We start from the raw sequence: 18,469 nt of genomic DNA on the forward strand, positions 1-18,469 counted from the left end.
AGTGCCATCTGAAATTTTCTTCTAGAATGGTCATTTTTATCAAGCTCGTACATTTAAGTTCAGTAATTTCACTTAAATGACAATTAATAGGTAATTTTCATTGCCATTTACGTGAAATTACTGAACTTAAATGTACGAGCTTGATAAAAATGACCATTAGAAGAAAATTTCAGATGGCACTTAGAGGCTTTTGCATCTGAACTCTTCATATATATATATATATATATATATAATTTTTTATTTCAAGTAACCAAAATGTTTTTATGGTTTTAGTTTTAGTTATGATAACCCTGCATCAGATAAATTAGTTATGATAACCCTGCAGCAGATAAATTACAGCAGGCCAAATTGACCAAAAACCTGCCTTAAGTTTCTCATGAAAACACCACAGATGAATTGATCAAAAACCTGCCTTAAGTTTCTCATGAAAACACCACATATGACTCTTTCCTCTTCCAGATAAGATCTAATTATTGCTGGATGTCACATGACATGACATATCAGCTCAGTAAATTGTGGTTTCCTGTTCAAAAACTGTACTAAATCCTCAAATCCCATGGTTGAAATATGTATTCACACAACAAGTGGCATTTGCGGAAAAGGCTGAAAATGCAGATAATTAACATGCACTGCTACCTTATGCAATGATTACTCACGACTGCTTCCACACTGAACGTTTTCTGCTCTGTTTACAAAGTCTTTCCTCTGTTTAATTATAGAAGTTCTATGGTTTGATTGATTTTTCCTAAAGCTAGTGGTGCCAGCTCTGTGCAGAGGCGAGTACAGTGAGGATGGGATTTTTGTTGAGGAACAATGAAACCCATTGTCACGGTCAGAGTGTTGTGACACCCATCTATCTCTGCCTGTGATGCTTGTCACCCACAGCAACCACAAAACAATGACTGTCAATCACACTGACTCTTCGGAATATTTGAGCTGCAGTTATGGAATGAAATCAAACTGAATGTCTATTTATTTCACGAAGCCCTTGTCAAGAAGGCAGATGGCGTAGAACTGAGTCACAATGTTTCTCACCTCAGCATATCAGATGCTCATTAAATTCAATGGTCTTGGCACACAAATGATTAATTCCCTGCAGACACAAGACCTGTTTGACCTCAGAGTGACATTTCACCAGTAATTTCATTTTGAGGTGGGCTACTGAGTGAACAAGGCCTGGTTTTGTTAACACTAAAATCAAACTGTTATTTCATGGAATGTGTGCACATTTTCACATATTGTGCAAAGAGATGACCACATATAATCTGCGTCACAGAGACTAACCAAAAATCCTCCTTTTTCTAAAGAAACCAATTGCATAGGTTTTTGTGTTTTTAGTCATAATCTTGGGTCTGGTGCATAACCTTTCACACCAGTGTTGCCAAATAGCCTACGCAGTTTTTCCATGTTCCACTTCCTCAACATCTCAGCTTCCAACCCATGCCTTATTTTTCTTATAATGTATTTGAATTATGTTTTAAAACATTGTGCACTACGCTAAATAAAGTTTTTTTATTTGCTTCTACGGTTCTATGAAGAACCTTTAAATTTACCTTTAAAATGTTCTTCACATACTCTTTCGGAAACTCAAATGGTTCTTCTGTGGCATGACTGTGAAAATCCCCTTTTTGGAACCTTTATTTATTGTACTGTGGATATTTATAATGTTTAAGCATTTCCTTGACTTCCTCAACTGGATTTGAACTATACCTAGCTCTTTCTGAAAGAGAGAGAGAGAGAGAGAGAGAGAGAGAGAGAGAGTGAGAAGGGATAGGGAAATGCCTTATGTGAAAGGATCTCTCTTCAAAACAACTCTGTATTCATACTGGCACAAAGACAATTTTGGAGGGAAAAAGAGCTCTTTGAGTGCATTGCATTGGAGGATATGGTGGTAAGGATGCTGCATTAACAGCGCCATCTTATGGTTCTCAAACAAAATTATGTTCTTTAAATGTAGGCTAGTTTGTCGATACACATTCAGGCAAACTCATTTTCTATATCTCTATTGAAATAACAGCACTCAAATGGAATAGGTAATGACTTAATAAAAATATGAGCGATATTTACGATGCAATTTTGACTGTTGACCACATGAGGGAACACGCTGCTAAAATTCCGATGAATTTAACAAAGAACAACCAACTTTAACCACAAGATGGCGCTAATGTCGCATCAATGCCCACATTCCCCATCCTCTTGGTGCTCAGGTGGTATCTGTTCCAATATTCTCCACAAACACACATAAATTCACTGTCTATATGTTGGTTTTCCTGTTGACTTTGATCAATACCTTGCCTTAACCTCCCACCGAGAATGGATTAAGATAAATGCATACATTTAACAAAAAATATGACTTCATAGTGCAAATCCCTCCCTTTCCAGTGGGCTAGATCTATCCAAATGTACCCTCCAGACCTGTGTGAGTAAAGCATATATATCTATAAGTCAAAGGTATAAAATGAATGAGAGCTTCAAAGCTGATTTAACAGGCAGGCTTTTGAAGAGTTAAACGTGACATATTCCCCATTCTTGTTTCCAAGAGGAAATCAACCAAATCGAGAGCAGTTGTGTGGGTGAGCTTTTGAGGGGTATAAGAACCGCTTCTGAATGGAGGAAATTCCACGTCTCCTCACTGATCTGAATGTGTGGTGTTCATATAGACCTATATATAGAATGTAACTTGGCAACACGAAAAGCATGTGATTTATGTGTTCATATGTATGTTTCACTGGTCTTCTGGTGTTCTATATGAAACAGCAACACATTAAAGGCTGCTGGGCCTAACATTTTAGTGTGCAACCTGATTACACTTAATGGGGCAGTTGCATCATCTCAACGATAGATAGATAGATAGATAGATAGATAGATAGATAGATAGATAGATAGATAGATAGATAGATAGATAGATAGATAGATAGATAGATAGATAGATAGATCATCTGTGGTGGAACTGGTATGTGGGCTTTTTTCACCCATGACAGAAGGTCCTGGAAATTAGCTAAAGTTTGGCACTATCATAAGCCCTGTGTCTCTCCAGCAGTCATGGCATTAAATTAAGCCTGGCCAAAGCCTGGTGAGGATTTTGCGCCTTCACAGTCTCTAATCGCCCCATACCTGATTGTGCTTCAGGTCTCCGGTGACATGGCTACGAACGGATCCTGTTCGTATGTTGGTAAGTCATGACAAACCCTGTCCACAGATAATTGGCTATACACGCGCTTTTAAAACTCCTGACATTAGTTATGAAGCGCACCAGTATTTTTATATACATATATATTTATATAAACATGTTGTTTTGCATAAAATATAACAGTGTTTTGATTATATGGAAATGTTATTGGTGTTGAATAAAGTTTATGCAAAGAGACGTGTTTTTGTTTTCTGTGATCAAAGAATTCTCTTTTTAAGTCTCTTGTAGGGGTCTTTTGAGGTAGAGGTGAATCTTTAACCCTGTGTAGTCGCATTCTCAAAGTAAGATCAATATAAATGTTAAATGTGTAATGGTATTAATTGCGATTAAAACTTTACTGTTTCCCATCAACAGAGGTGCATAAGTGTGTTCTGAATGGAGTCAGCACTGCCTTGAGTGAGTCATCCTCTATTTGCAGTGATTTAAGGGAAATATCTGAGACTGAAGTTATGAACTCCATCAGCTGCACCTTTGATGATCCGTCTGACTCCATTGAAGAGTCTTGGCATCATGTGAGTAGCCTGCTGAACATGTCTATGTGGAAAATAAATTCAGTTTTTGTGTGTTATGTGTTTGTAGATTACTTCAAAGAAATAAAATGTTAGGGCCTAAAGGATGCCTTTAATTTAATAAGGGTGATGGGGTTGGGTACAACAGCGCTAAATGCCCTTAAACCACTAAATAACAACAAACACCACAACACTTTCCTAATCACCTGTTGGTCGCTGTGTATGGGAAAAGTTGCCTGATCCATGAGGTCATCATATGCACTCATAAAAAACTGAGGTAATGTGATGTACTTGGAAAATTTAATTTATTTTATTTTTTTTGCTAGTTTGAATCCATGAAGTTATCTTAATAGTTAATAATGTTAAACTGCTGGGATGGCAGAGGAGAAAGATGCCGAATGCATGAACCACAACAAAATACTTTCCTTCATTGAGGGGAATAGATTTGTTGCAAAGCATGTGCAAAGTGGAGCAAAGTGCATGGGGATTTATTTATGAAATATGTCTGTATGCCAATATGCCTGTTTACTAAAAGAAGGAAAATGAGGAGTTTGAACATTGAGTTCATTGAGAGTTGTTATGAGATGTCATATGTGTTTAATAGGAAATGTAAACCTTTATGAAGTGGTTGTTTTCAATTAGTGTCCTTAATATACAAGAAAAAAAATCTTGCTATCTCAAAAGTTTTTGCATTAAGAGGCAAATTCTGCTTCAAATTCTCATCAGAACCTATATCTACACTATTTTACACTATATCACTTTTAATTTTTTTTATTTTTAATTTTTTTCCTCAAAACAATATCTTTTGACAAGTATGTGTTACTCCATCTAACAAAAATACATATTTTTTCTTCACGTAGAAGCAGGCACATTGTGCTTATGGGCGCATTTAGCCCCACTGAAGCCTTTGTATTAAGCTTTAAATCACTACACTATTTCGTGGAGAACGATTTGTGCATTAATAGGATGTGCGCAGAATTTTTTGAACCTGTTGGCGACTCCATCTTTACACAGGCGCGCAATCCCCTCCGCCGCGTAATGATGCGCTCTGGTGCTTGGAGACGCGCAGGTATATTCCTTCAGGGACAATTAGTCAGGGACAAATCATAAGTTTCTGTGGAGATGCGTCCTGTTGTGCGTGAAGCAAAGCTTTGCGCTTCCCAGTCAACGATGCCAAAACCAGACAGACGGATGGATTTCATGCTTTGCGAGATCGATGGATAAACAGAGGGAAAGATGGATGGTGCCGTCTCTGTAGGGTGACATCAGAAACGGGCATGCCACCAGAAACACACACAATTTTCCGGGAACGCCGAGGAACTGTTGCCGTTTCATCTTGTTTTTGTGTTTTTCTTTAAGTGTGACAATATGCTGCAGACAAGTGACAACAAGATACATGTGAGTATGCTTTTGATTTCTCTAGAATAGTACTACTAGAATACCTGTAGCAATATGCAAACAGGTTAGCATTAGTTCTACAGCCAGTAAATTGAATGAAGGATAACCCAGAAATAAATGGCATCAGTGACAAGTGTATATTGCCTTCACTCTTTCAATCTAAATTGTATTGAGAGCAGCCAAATTAAGAAGCAATAGTCTGACCTACATCTATCCTCACCATACTCCCCCCTCCCTTTCTTCTGAGTTGAATTTGATATGCACACATACTGCTGATGAACACTGAGCCTGGGTACATTGTATTCTCCTCTCACCTGTTCAGGTGGCCAATAGCCTGATGGACGTGGACCAGGACCCTCGCAAACGGCTGTACTTTGCTGACGGCCGAAGGAAAGTGGACTATGTGCTGGTGTACCACTACCGAAAACGTTCCTTCGTCAGGGGGTCTCCTAGTCAACACAGACTGTCCACTATCTCCAATGGTAGTTATCCTTTAGGAGTGGAGGAAAAAGACCCAGTGGGAGGGAAGGATGAACCTGTGGAGGTGGTGGTGGTGGACGTCGGACCCCCGGACCCCGCCGATGGGGAGAAAATCATGATCCGAGAGGAGTTCGAGGGCAATTTAAAAGACGCTGGGCTGGAAATTGAGCGTGATAAAGAGGTGTGTGGAAGCTGAATATATCTTATTTGTGGTGTACAGTGGAATATTACATGCAAGTGCATGCCTTCATTCGAGAATGAATTATTTTTGCTTTAGCCAGATGCGTCTAATTGCATTTTTGATCTTTGTTAGGGCCACATCTGGTGCTGATTTTACAGAAAGCTGTCACTTTAGATCAGTTGAGTTGTGCCTTGTCAAAAACAATATCAGTCAGGAACTTTCTATCATAGTCAAGAAATCTTAGGAAATAAGATCTTAAAAAGGGACTCTAATTTGGTTTCCTAAAGATTGTTTACTTAATAGTGTATGTGTGTGCGTGAATCATGAGCTAGTTAGTCTTTGCAAGTCCTACTACGTAACCTAATATTGGATTGAGCTACCATTTCACAGGTCATCAGACCAACTTGGGAATCATCTACGTATCATTGTTTTGTTAGCCATTACTTTTAAAGATCGCCTATTATGTAGTAATTGGACTGAATTCGTATGGTATTAGTAATGGTCCCAAGTGAACTCTTCTTTATCTGTTGCTAGGGAGCTTATATTGTCTCTGGGGACTAAAGTGAACTCTCCTAATCCTTTACTTAAAAAGCTAGTTGAAAAAAACTCCCTCTCTTGTAGACTATGGCAGAAAGACTTTATTATTGTGCGTCTCTGTGATTGTTTTGTACTGTGTGTCTTCATCTGTAGGGTGATAAGACTTGTGGTGTGAAGCCAAGTTAGATTATCAGGCTGGTAATAGTAGTGATTGTCTACTCTCTCACAGAAGAGCTGTGAACCGGCCTTTGACAGCACACTGAGTTAACTGTACCCTAGCCTGAAAAGGACCAAATTTCTGCTCTAAATTTAACGGTTTGCTATTTGTCATTGTTGTAAATGATAGATTCCCCATTTTCTAACACTGACTTAATCATCTGAGATCATTTAGAATTGGCTTTATAAAACAATTTGGGGTGCTTTTTAGCATGTAAACATTTTTATTATCAAGCATGAGGTTTTAAAAACATTGAGGTAGCCTATTAAATAATGCACACTATAGCATAATTTCCCTTGGGAAACCTGGTAAGGTGGCAAGATGTACCTGCTGTACCTGATGTACTGAAAAGCTTTGTCATGATGACTTTCATCGTCTTCATTATCATGATCAGTGAACCCTAATTCAACACTGGTCTCCTGCTTTGTTTGATCACCATCATTACATTATGTTTTGCTCCGGGCGGTTCTTTCGAGGTGTGCTCTGTGACCGCTACAAATACCTGCAGTCAGACACTCTGAATTATTCAGCCGGTAACTGAAGTTTGATTGTAGGCAGCCTGAACAGGGACAGCGGGTCAAGTCACACATTAACCATGTCTCACCTGCGGTCTTCCTCTTATCTCGACACACTGTTACAGTTTACTATCACTCTGGCGGATACACCGTCTCGGATAACTTCAGGAGTTTCAGAAAAGGCTAGTTTGGGTTTATTGTTTCATGCGGGAGCTGCCTGGTGGACTGACTCTATAGGGAGTGAAGTTTTGTTTTGAATATCTTCAATGCTCAAGGGGACGTCACTGCCACAGGTATTATGTTTCAGTGGCAGCGTGTTTGTTTGTCTTAACAGCCCCATTCTGATGGATAACATTGGCTTTCTGTGGAGGCAATAAATATACAAGTTTAAAAACAACAAAACCAGAGGTAAAATGTGGTGAGAAGGCTTGTCCTGTAGTTTATTGCTATTTGGCATCAGTTAGTGATTGCTGTGTTCTTTTCTGCAGGGGTGTAACTAGTGCTACTTTTTTAATGGTGGGAATATTCGTGCATGATGCATTTACAGACACACCTCTTATCCTCTCTAGGTGTGTTATGAGCATTATTGCTGTCAATAACAACAAGTGAAACAACATAATCATGTTCACAAGTCTGTCACGTAAAGTCTAGTCTCATGTCCTTGATGTCGAGTTCAAGTCAAGTCACAAGTCTCTTTCAGTAGTTTCTTTTAATGTATTACAGGTTAATTTGATCTGTACATCTGTACATGCACTAGCCTGGTTAAAACCAGACCATTCTCAGTAGTAACTGAGTTATGGTCTGGCAAAGCTTCATTAATAACTCATTTCCAAAGGGGTGTCACCAACGGACGTCGCTCAAATGCCTCTGGGCGCAATTGGATAGACCTAAAACCAATCAGAGCGATCGTCATCGTGTAAAGCCATATGCTGCGTCCCAATTCGCCTAAGTTACACTACGCCATGAAAGTATGTACTCTTTTTGTGAAGAAAAGGTATTTACTTTTGAATGTGTAGCAAAAAAGTAGGCAAGCTTTGGGACATACTACTTCGTCATCTTTATCGGACGGATCTGTCGCGTGCATCCTGTCACGTAAACTGCCCTGTCAATCATCTTGTCACAGTTAAAATCCTCTATTAAATCTAATTTAATTTCCTACCGTTTCAGAGAGAAATGTAGTAGCACGTTCATCTGCCTGTGGGTCTTTCATGGAGACTGTCCTCATGTGTTTGCAATTTGAATATAATAATGCATTTAAAAGTTGGTGGCTTCACCAACGGACGTCGCTCAAACGCCTCTGGGCGCAATTGGATAGACCTAAAACCAATCAGAGCAATCGTCATCGTGTAAAGCCCGCATCAACGTTTCTGATTGGTGCCGCGATTTCGACGGATTAGAAATGGGCTTGAATGAGCTCTTTGCCAGACTACTTGCAGAGCAAATCTAAATTTGCCAGAAGTTGACTGGGTTTTCCCAGGCTATACATGCACACTCAATAGAACATTTCTCATCATTTTTCCCATAGTAAATGAATGGGTAACTACACAATTTCAGATATGCAAGCAGTTTCTAGAGTAGATGCCAGTGCTTCTCTGATTATCAGTGTCTGTAAATCTTACGACATTAAACCAATCACTGTGTTGAAACGCTTCTCTGTTACAGGAGAAAATGATTGCATAATCTCACTAGAGTTACAGCATGCACAAGAGACTTTTATCTGAACAGTGTCTTCTCCTTGTAGACCTAAAGTCTGTTCACAAGTCTTTAATTTGAGTCGAGTCTTATTTGTGAATTAAGTGCGTCTTCATCTCTGGTGTGAGCCATGTATTCTCAGGATTGTGTCTGTTCAGAGATGTTGTTTCTCGACTCTTTGTTTGAGTTAATTATGCCAAATGTCAAAGGCAGGGCTCACCCTGCCATGAAGAGCCGTTTCCGCTCACGGGTCTTTGGGAGCCCCTCAAATGTCAGTCGCAGCCGGTTTCTGTAGCAATGGCTCCCGCTTAGACTGTGCTCAAATCGACCTAATTGCCTTACCCTGCTGAGATGAAGTACTAATTGGAATATCTTATCCTAATTAACCTTCTCAGATCCACATGTTATTTTTATCTCTCCTTTGTGGGTGTGTGTGTGTGTGTGGAGGGGCAGAAAAAAAAACAGCTGTGGTGTTGGAACGCAGGGGACGGTGAGGATGTCCTCAGGTTTCCATCATCTCTTTCTGTCTCATCACTCTCATCTCATCTCAATGTCTATTTCAGTTTCATCTTGCTTTCTTCTTAACTCATGCTTCTCTAGATGGCATGGCTGACCACTGCCAGACAGATACAGTTACTGTCATCTCTGTGTGGGCACGACGTAGCTTCAGTGTTGGATTTCATGGCTACAACTTGCAAAAAGAGATCATTTCCATACCCCCCAAGTTTATGTAATATATATAGTCCCTCTTTAGGGACTCTCAGATGGGCTTGATGACAATCTGCCACTCTTTTGACATTGATACTTCTAATCTGGGTTATTTTCAGTTTATGTGTTTGCTGTCGATTAGCACCGGCAATAATTTCCACAGTATGTTTAAACAAATGAGAAATATTTTTATGGTAAAATACTTTTTATAGATACCCAGGAAGCAAGTGGGCAGCACTCCAAATTGGTGTTTAAAATATGCAAGTATAACCACAACACTTAAACATGCATTTGTTAGCGTGAGGCTGGAGCAATTGAATCTAGAAACTAGAATAGCTTCACCTAAAAGACAATTTAGACATCTTTGCAGTTCAGGTAACATATTTATGTGCTTTAACCTTAAATTCCATGACCCAAAATGAAGAATGCGTAAAGGGCCTGTATTGGAGTCCGTTGTTTTCCTGTTTTCCATGTAATGAAAGCATTTAAGAATTTGCACAAATGCAAACATTTTACCTTTAGGGCTACAACAGCTTGTCACTGGGGCAGTACCCTTAAAGGAACATCTTTGTACCTTATTTACCTCTAAAAGGTAGTAGTACCCCAAGAGTAGGCAACGTATTACAACTCTAAGGTACTAATGTGCATATTTTAGGGGTAGATAAGGTACAATGTTGTCCCTTTAAGGGTACTGCCCCAGTGACAAGCTTTTATACCTCTAAAGGTACAATTTTACAGTTAACACAGTTAAGCTATATGCCAAAAATACTGCGGTAAGTCAATGTTTATCTTGTCTTTATTGTCCTCAACCAAACTTTATGTTAAGAACAGGTTTGTTGCTTATGCTTAAGGATTTCTTTGTTTCTCTGAGTGTAACGTTTTATTCATAAAATGACGCAATCAACATGGAGGCAGTATGTCAGGACCTTTCTCTTCGATTCTTTCCCCAGAACAAGACTCATGGTCAGGCTTTCATCCGGCTACATGCACCTTGGCAGGTGTTGAGCAGAGAGGCAGAGTTTCTCAAGATCAAGGTGCCCACCAAAAAGGTAGGATACAGCAGAGCTTTCTCTTATTCTCAAGACAGACACGAGTCCCTTGGGATGTCCTTATGTGAGCTCTCCACAAGCCCTCAGAAGTCCCTGCATGCGTGTCTCTGATGTATGTAAGGGAGAGAGGGAAAAGCACAAACGAATAATGCTGATTGATGATCTGAGGCTTTGCTGCAGATTTTGACTGAAAATGTTGTCTCTTGTTCAGAGTTACGAGTTGAGAGAAGAAAAAGGTCTGACTGCCACCATGAACGAACTGTGGCGGAAGTTAAATCAACCGTTCCAGCCCAAAGTACCACATCAGGAGCAAGAGCACAGCCGCACCAAGTTCCTCTCTCACTGTTTCTCCCGGGACAAGCTCCACTTGTGAGAGCCTGGCGTGGTTGGGGTGATGTGGGGTTAAATGTCATCAGGGGCCACATGGGATTTTCTTCCTTTCTTAGAGGACTTGACAGGATTTGTTTGATTGCCAAAGTCATCTGTGTAACTCATGGATGTCTCATCGCTATTTTTGGCCTTTTTGCAGGTACAACATCAACTCAAAGGACACCTTCTTCGACAATGCCACAAGGAGCCGAATAGTGAGTCTGTTTTGCTTTGCCCATGAAAATTCTGTTAATTCAGAATGGTACAATGTGATACGTGTTCTTTGGTTCTTGAAAAGAGAACACGATATACAAGAAGGAACAAAAGTTATTTGCTAGCAGCAGGAGATTGCTGTCTCTAGGCACAGTTCTAGGAAACCAATTCCACTGGGAGTTTTCCAGGAACAATTTTCAGGTTTATTGTTTGCTTGTATCTCTCTCACTCTTTCTCTCTTTTGCTGTCTGCCTCAGGTGTATGAAATCCTCAGACGCACCGCCTGCGCACGGACCTGCCAAACCATGGGTTAGTAATACATTAATCCATAACCTAAGTACGGACTAGTGTTCAGGGAATCCTCAAGATATTCAGGGCCAGAATGTGAGCTTTGGAAGTGGGCATGGTGAAGTTGGGACAGGGTGCAACACAAGCCCATGCCATATGCTCCCTTGGACCAAGCCACAAAGCAGACGGACCACCGGGGGCTATTGGGAGATCGAGGCTATCCGGCAGAAGGGATGACTTGGTGCTCTCTTCAGTTCCCCCTGCCTTTCTTTCTGTCTGTCTCTCAGACTTTCTCTTACTCGGTTTCAAACAAACTGAGTAAATTGGGTCATAAAGTTCTGGGATTGGGATCCGAATTGAAGCCGGGTCCATTGAGGTGGAAAGAGGGGGGTAGTGGGTAGTGGTCTTTCCAGCTTGTTGCTGGGGAGCTACTTTATTAATTGTGGGCTAATCACCAGAGCGTACGTGTCGTTCCTTTGAGGACTGATTAATTACTTTGATTAAAACCTGTGTTCTACATGTCAGCTGTCTTCCGCCTCCAGGACTCTGGCTTTCCAAACGCAATGAAGTTCGGTCACTTTAAAGTCATAGCAGTCAATCATTATTCCCACAGATGATGTTGAGTATTTTAAGGTGCTCCTTTTTTGCCTTGCAGGTATCTCCACGCTGATAGCTAACGGGGTTTATGATTCAGCATTCCCGCTGCACGATGTGAGTTGTTTTTTCTGGATTCTGCTTTACTTTCTTTCTCTTGTCAGGTTGACTTAAAATGTGTTTTTGTATGATTACAGGGAGACTTTCACCCCACTGGACAAGCCGAGGGGAAGAACGACAGACAAGTATGCTGCTATTGTGTTGCATTTATTTTTCAATTGAATAGAAGGGAGAATATGGTCAAATTCTGTATTTGTTGTACCCTTTTCAGCTGTTACATGATGAATGGGCAAGATACGGTGCTTTTTACAAGTATCAGCCTGTTGATCTTATCAGGTAACTGTCAAATCACTTTGACGCATTGCTTTAGATCAGAGATGCCCAAATCAACACCTGGAGTGTCTGTGTTGACATCACAAATGATCAAATCACTAGAAGAGGTGAAAATAGGGGGGGGGAAACATGCTTTATGCATATCTTCATTTCTAATTTACATTTTTGAACTTTTTTTAAAGTTTGCATTGGAATGTAGAGAATACAAGTGAATTTGATTTTAAAAATACATTGAAATATAATATAGTTGGATATAATGCAGCTCTTACCTTTGGCACATAGCCTTTAATCAGGTTTGACTTTAAAACGTTTGGCACCTCTGCTAAATGCTAATATTTCATTGATGCAACGCACACTCCCATGTTTTCTGTGTAACCTTTAGGAAGTACTTTGGGGAGAAGATAGGTCTCTACTTTGCCTGGCTTGGTGTCTATACTCAGCTTCTGATGCCTGCATCCGTGGTGGGCATCATCGTGTTCTTCTACGGCTGGGCCACTGTGGAAACAAACATACCTAGGTATGTGCCAGTAAAGCCCACCGAGAGCTGGGCATGGGTCCCTGTTGTGGGTGGGCACACGATATCTGCCAGGTTGAGAGTAACTAACTGTGATTATTATATTCCACTGATAATAAAATGATAATTCAAGGAACATAGTTCTGGTGTTTATGTTGTTGCATCTGATTCACGAAATTAATTTATGCTAGAATTGCAAGTGCTCTAAGAATGTGCTCAGCATGCATTTGTGACTGAAACATCTCAGGGGAGCACAGGAATATTGTGATCCTTTTTAATGCCAGTACTTATGTGAGTACACGGTGAACCAGACGATTTTATTTTTGAGACCACAGTGAAGTTTTCTGTCCAGTGCAGTCACAAGATAAAATAGTGTTGCATTTTTAATTGATACTTTAGACATTGGGCCACGCTGATGGATGAACACGCTGCACCATATCCGGGCCATAATAAATTTATTTGCATGGCTGTGTCTAATTTTGTGTGTTTCTGCCAGCCAGGAGATGTGTGACGAGGATCAGAACTTCACTATGTGTCCCCTCTGCGATCGGGCATGTGATTACTGGCATCTGAGCACAGCGTGTGGCACAGCGCGTGCCAGCCATCTCTTTGACAACCCAGCCACCGTGTTCTTCGCCATCTTCATGTCCCTCTGGGGTACGACCTAAAAATCCCTCTAGTTTCATTATCTCGATGTCTATTGTTTTATTCCATTATTGACACTTGATGAGTCTGATTCTCATATGAGTACAATTCATACATCAGCATTAACTTAGGGGTGTCACCTGCACTCTGTCTTTGTTTTTGAACACAAAAATGACGGCCCTAGTTTAGGTATTAGCCATTTTTGTATATTATTTACTTGAAGAGCTGCCTCAGATCTGTTATTCAGTCCTATTGAAAATGAGACCAGTTCAAGCGGCTAGCATTAACATGCAGAAGTGCAGCAGTCTCCATAGTGATGGAGTTGAAGAGATGTTGAATGGCCAGAGAGTAGTGTTACCTCTTTCTGTCACCGCCTGAGTCCCCGCACGGGCCTGGCTGATGGAGGCATTGTGAAACCGCTCAATTCCTGACACCGACCCATCTTTGGCACCTGCGTGGGGTAGCAGAAGCTATACATTATTACTCATACAGAGACCCCCAGCAGCATGTATACAGACTGCATCTGTTCATATGTAGGTACTGAGATTAATTAGCCATCCAATACTGATTCAAAGCAAACACACACTGTTTAGGTCATTATTGTGAAGATTTAAAGGCATAGCTCACCCAAAAAAAATTCTGTCAGCTTTACTTTCTCTCATGTTGTTCGAAACTCGTTTGAATTTCTTTCGTCAGTGTGTATTTTTGAGGAATATTATATGCTTTACTTATATCTATAGTTTTTAAGTATAATCAAAGTGAATGAAGACTGGGGCTGTCAAAAGGAGAAACATACAGTGATCTATAACTTAAATAACTTAAGTTTTGGTCTGTTGGTCACACAAAGCTGTCGACTTGTATTAAATAGTATGTCACATGGATTCCTTTATAGGATGGAAAAGAGCATTGTGCACATTCTATTAAAAATCTCTTTTTGTGTTTGACTGAAAAAAACAACAACAACGATCATGCATATTTGGAATGATATGAAAGTTGGTAAATAATGACAGAATTACTAATCATACATAGCGGTTCCACATGATGGAAACATGTTATCTCTACTCAAATATTTAATATAGCATGAACTAAACCCAGGTTGTCAAAATAACATACGTTAGGTGTTGGCAGTCAGAAGATGGTACTGGTTACATCCACAGCACTCACATAATACTTGCTTTTTTAAATTATTAACGCAACTTAAAATTGAATACTTATTAGCAGGTTCTCAACTCAAGCACATCTCAATACTTCACCACAATGGTAATCCTGAAAACCACCAACATTACATAAACTCTTTAATACTAACACAATAGAGTATTAAACAGTAACAAGTCTCCCCATTTTATCATCACACTAAAAATCCATAAAATAAACACTTTATTTTATATTTACTCTCACTAGCCAGCCCACTGCAAAGCATGATGGGAAGTGGAAGTCATGTTCCCAGTTTCATAATGCTACTTTTACATTCATTCACAGAGTTTCAACTCTGAGAAGATGAAGAACATTTGTTGAACATGATGAAATATGAAACAAATTATTTTGGATTAACTTGTTTGATTTAATTAAATTGAACAAGCAGAATAATTAATTTTAAGTGTCCCTTTAATGGTTTTGTAGATGAGATGTGATTTATCTTACATTAGGAAATGACACTTTGCCCCTTATAAATCATCTTTTGCTTCTCTTTTCCCATGAGTCTCATATTTGTCAGCACTCATTTACTGTATGCCTCATCTCTCTCTCTTTAGCTGCCATGTTTCTAGAGCACTGGAAGCGCAGACAGATCAGTTTGAACTATAGTTGGGATCTGACAGGCATGGAGGAGGAGGAGGTACGTTCTCGCACGTACACAACCACATTATGTTACTCACTAGTATTTGCATGTCTGGATTACAGCGCAGTGGCCATGAGCTGATTTCAATGACAGTGTTTTTTTGACACTGACCGACTGAAAATGACTAATGCTGACTGTTATTTGATGTGACACAATGGTGGCGCCCCTATCCAGTGGTATTAAAGTTTATCCCTCAACGCTGTGTGTGAATGTCCTCATGTGTTCTCAGCCAAAAATGGACTCACCAATATGTTAACTTGTTGTTTCTCTAAACGCAATCTTTCCCGCCAGGAAAAAGCGAAGGTTTGAGTTTTATGTTTGAAACTCTCTTCTTGCATACTGCTCTTTGAGATGTTGAGTCTGACTTTGCGTTGTGTCCTTGTGTTGCCCTGGATTTTTCACCTGTTTGAATGGTTTGAAACTCTGCAGCAGTCCACTGGGTTTCGCAAAGAGTAGAAAGCAATTGCCTCTTTGTCCTTTTCTCTTTAGGAGCATCCCAGACCGAAATACGAAACAATACTCCTTCAGAAGAGACAGAGTAAGAAGAAAAATAAGAAGAACAAAAATGAGGTGGGCAGGATGTTTTTTTTTCTTGCTTTATGCATAATGCAGGCATTTCATTAATGGCTGACTTAAAAAGATCTAAATATATTTCCTTTTGGCTTCTGGCTTAGGAGCAAAATGCAAATGCTTTATTGAAAAGAGTTGAAAAGGGAACTGCCATGGTTGTAGGGGCAGAGATGAGGGGGTGCCAAATGCTGTGGGCCTTCCCATCATGCACTGCGCTGGCCTGAAGCATTTGGCACCGGCGCTTTTGGGGCTCGTAGGCTGTGCTTTGCGTTGGTGATGCCCAAGAAAAAAGGATGATCTGGTCTGGTTTATGGAAAACCAAGATTTGCATTGTTAGCTAGAGTTATGCCCTCTGTCGCCAGCGATTGTGTGACGGTTAAGATCTGTGTGTTCCAGCCTGAGAGAGTTGTGGACGAGAGCGGGGAACTGGGGAAGGACAAATGGAGGCAGAGGTTACTGTCAGCCATGGCAGCTGGGAATCCGGTAAATGGCGCTCTCTCTTTCTCTCTCTCTCATTCTCGCCTCAGTCTCTCCAGAGCCTTGTTTCCACCTGCTTGTGTTACAGTTTCTATATAAAACTCCCTAGTTGTGAGGTTGGAAGGTTTTGATCTGTAATGCTGTGTGAAAGCATCCTAACCCAGCAATCCAACTCGGCCTTCATTTTGAAAGTTTTTTGCTCTGTCTACAGGCAAAAACATTTCCTCATGCACTGGCCAGTTTTGAGATTTTGGGCTGTTTGGCTTTTCATAATGTGTTGTTTCAGACTAGTGGAAAGAAATCGTCCAAAATGCACTTTTAAATGTTTATTACGCTATTTGTGGCTGTACATTTGAATCAAAATACTTGTCTTTAAAGGCTGTTTTCTCAAAATAAGTTTTTCCCTTATGCACTGAGCCAGAAACCTCCACTCTAGCACTTACCAAACTTTCCAGTTGTATTCCTATCGATGTTCTGAGGGTAAATTTTAATAAATTTATTTGCATAAATTTGCGGGATAGACTCTTTAAAATAGGTCCAAGGGTTTTACACACCGGTCTGTTATTGTAGGGACATCGACGTTACATTTTCATGCCCCTAAACATAACGCGGAACAAAACTAACCACTGTGATTGGTTGCTTTACATGTCAGTCATACGGCCTCTGGGCGGTCCTTAGCCAATGAAAGCTGCTATGGAGTCCAGACTTTCTGCCGTCAGTCTGTTTTCTGGCTAATTTGAGCGACGAAAACACAAATTAATAATACAGTTAAAAGAAATATCTGTTCATCCTCCATAATGCGGTTACTATTTACATTTCATATCGTCTGTAAACTCTTGCATTACCAAGGCAATGACTGACGTATTTGTATAAGGCCAACATTCCAAAGAGCTTTGTTATCAGCCCTACATTGGAAAATGATCCAAAGTAAAGAGAACGGTTTGACCCGACATTAGATCATTAGATAGTTGTTTTACCCTATTCACCTGGGGTGTCTTGCCTCTCTTTCTGTCCTCTATTATTACCATTTCCTGTCAATAACTTTGACAGAATAACTTACAGACCATTCACTCATGCACAGCACTTTCAGTGAAAGAATTTGAGTCCCACTTAATTTGCAAATGGCCCATGTGTCTGTCAGAGGGGCTCAGCTGGGTGGGGTGGTCACATCGGGGTCGTTGGCATGAGAAATACGGCCATCTCTCACTCCTGTAATCCTCTTGCTGTAGGACGTGCATGTCAGGCTAATACAATTAGATCTCATCAGCTCGCTCTTTCGGTTTCACGTTACCCAACGTTAGTCACGTCGTGATAACATTAAAGGCCAAGTGTGCTTGTGAGCTGTTTCAATAGCAGGTATAAAAACAGGCTCAGTAAATAAATATGTTGTCCAGGAAAGTCTCATTAGATCATACTGATCACACATAAGGTGTGAACCTCAGAGATTTGAGCGTTTCGTTCGGAAAATGTAGGTCGTGCTCATCAATTTGACATCATTGCTTGTGGCCGTAGTCATGCATGAAGTGTAATTAGGCAAATGAGCCAAATAAATTAAGACTTGTTAGTTGATACATGACGTGGCTTTTAAACAGGTACACCAGCATCCGTAGCCTTGTTTCTCTCTGTGTGTGTGTGTGTGTGTGTGTGTGTGTGTGTGTGTGTGTGTGTGTGGTGTTACGAGTCCAACTGTGTGAGTAGTTCAAGCTTCTTAAGGTTTCCCAGGGTTTGTAGAACATTAATCCTGGTTTAAAATCAAGCCTGGACTCACTGTGGGGTTTGTTGCCTTAAAGATTATTTTTTACAAATAATAAGAAATCTAAATTCAATCCGTTGGGAATTAAAGTGTTTACAAGGCTGCTACAATGAGAGCTTACATAGAAGGGCTTACATAAAAGTCACTGGACTGGATTTGCTAAAAGTTCTTGGCACCAAATCAAAAGTTAAAGGCAGTCAATAGCAAGTAAACATGATATCCTACAGCACACCTGTATACTGTGCTTCTTATGTCAGATTTCAGATTTATCTTCCCATGATGGCATGTAAAAAAACTGAATATCCATAAAACAAGATCAATTTAAATGTGAAGCAAAACT

General features: G+C 40.1%; 1 protein-coding gene across 5 annotated transcripts in view; it reads left to right on the top strand.

Annotated features, from left to right (window-relative positions):
* Positions 1-3,086: 3,086 nt before the first annotated feature.
* ano2b (anoctamin 2b) overlaps positions 3,087-18,469 on the top strand; it is a 38,254-nt gene continuing 22,871 nt past the window's right edge. Inside the window, exons 1-17 of one of the 5 annotated variants that reach the window (XM_084110730.1) lie at positions 3,087-3,172; positions 3,409-3,471; positions 3,545-3,702; positions 5,059-5,097; positions 5,420-5,758; positions 10,378-10,476; positions 10,688-10,845; positions 11,006-11,060; positions 11,316-11,367; positions 12,002-12,057; positions 12,138-12,185; positions 12,272-12,336; positions 12,716-12,850; positions 13,344-13,504; positions 15,244-15,326; positions 15,819-15,899; positions 16,296-16,382. In XM_084110730.1, the coding sequence (XP_083966856.1) occupies positions 3,640-3,702; positions 5,059-5,097; positions 5,420-5,758; positions 10,378-10,476; positions 10,688-10,845; positions 11,006-11,060; positions 11,316-11,367; positions 12,002-12,057; positions 12,138-12,185; positions 12,272-12,336; positions 12,716-12,850; positions 13,344-13,504; positions 15,244-15,326; positions 15,819-15,899; positions 16,296-16,382 (1,521 nt within the window). In that variant the 5' untranslated portion in view covers positions 3,087-3,172; positions 3,409-3,471; positions 3,545-3,639. The remainder of the gene's footprint in view (positions 3,173-3,408; positions 3,472-3,544; positions 3,703-5,058; positions 5,098-5,419; positions 5,759-10,377; positions 10,477-10,687; positions 10,846-11,005; positions 11,061-11,315; positions 11,368-12,001; positions 12,058-12,137; positions 12,186-12,271; positions 12,337-12,715; positions 12,851-13,343; positions 13,505-15,243; positions 15,327-15,818; positions 15,900-16,295; positions 16,383-18,469) is intronic. The other 4 variants (XM_084110731.1, XM_084110728.1, XM_084110732.1 and 1 more) reach the window with 4 other exon arrangements.

Source organism: Abramis brama (genome assembly GCF_963993115.1).
Source record: "Abramis brama genome assembly, chromosome: 4".
NCBI classification, from domain to species: domain Eukaryota; kingdom Metazoa; phylum Chordata; class Actinopteri; order Cypriniformes; family Leuciscidae; genus Abramis; species Abramis brama.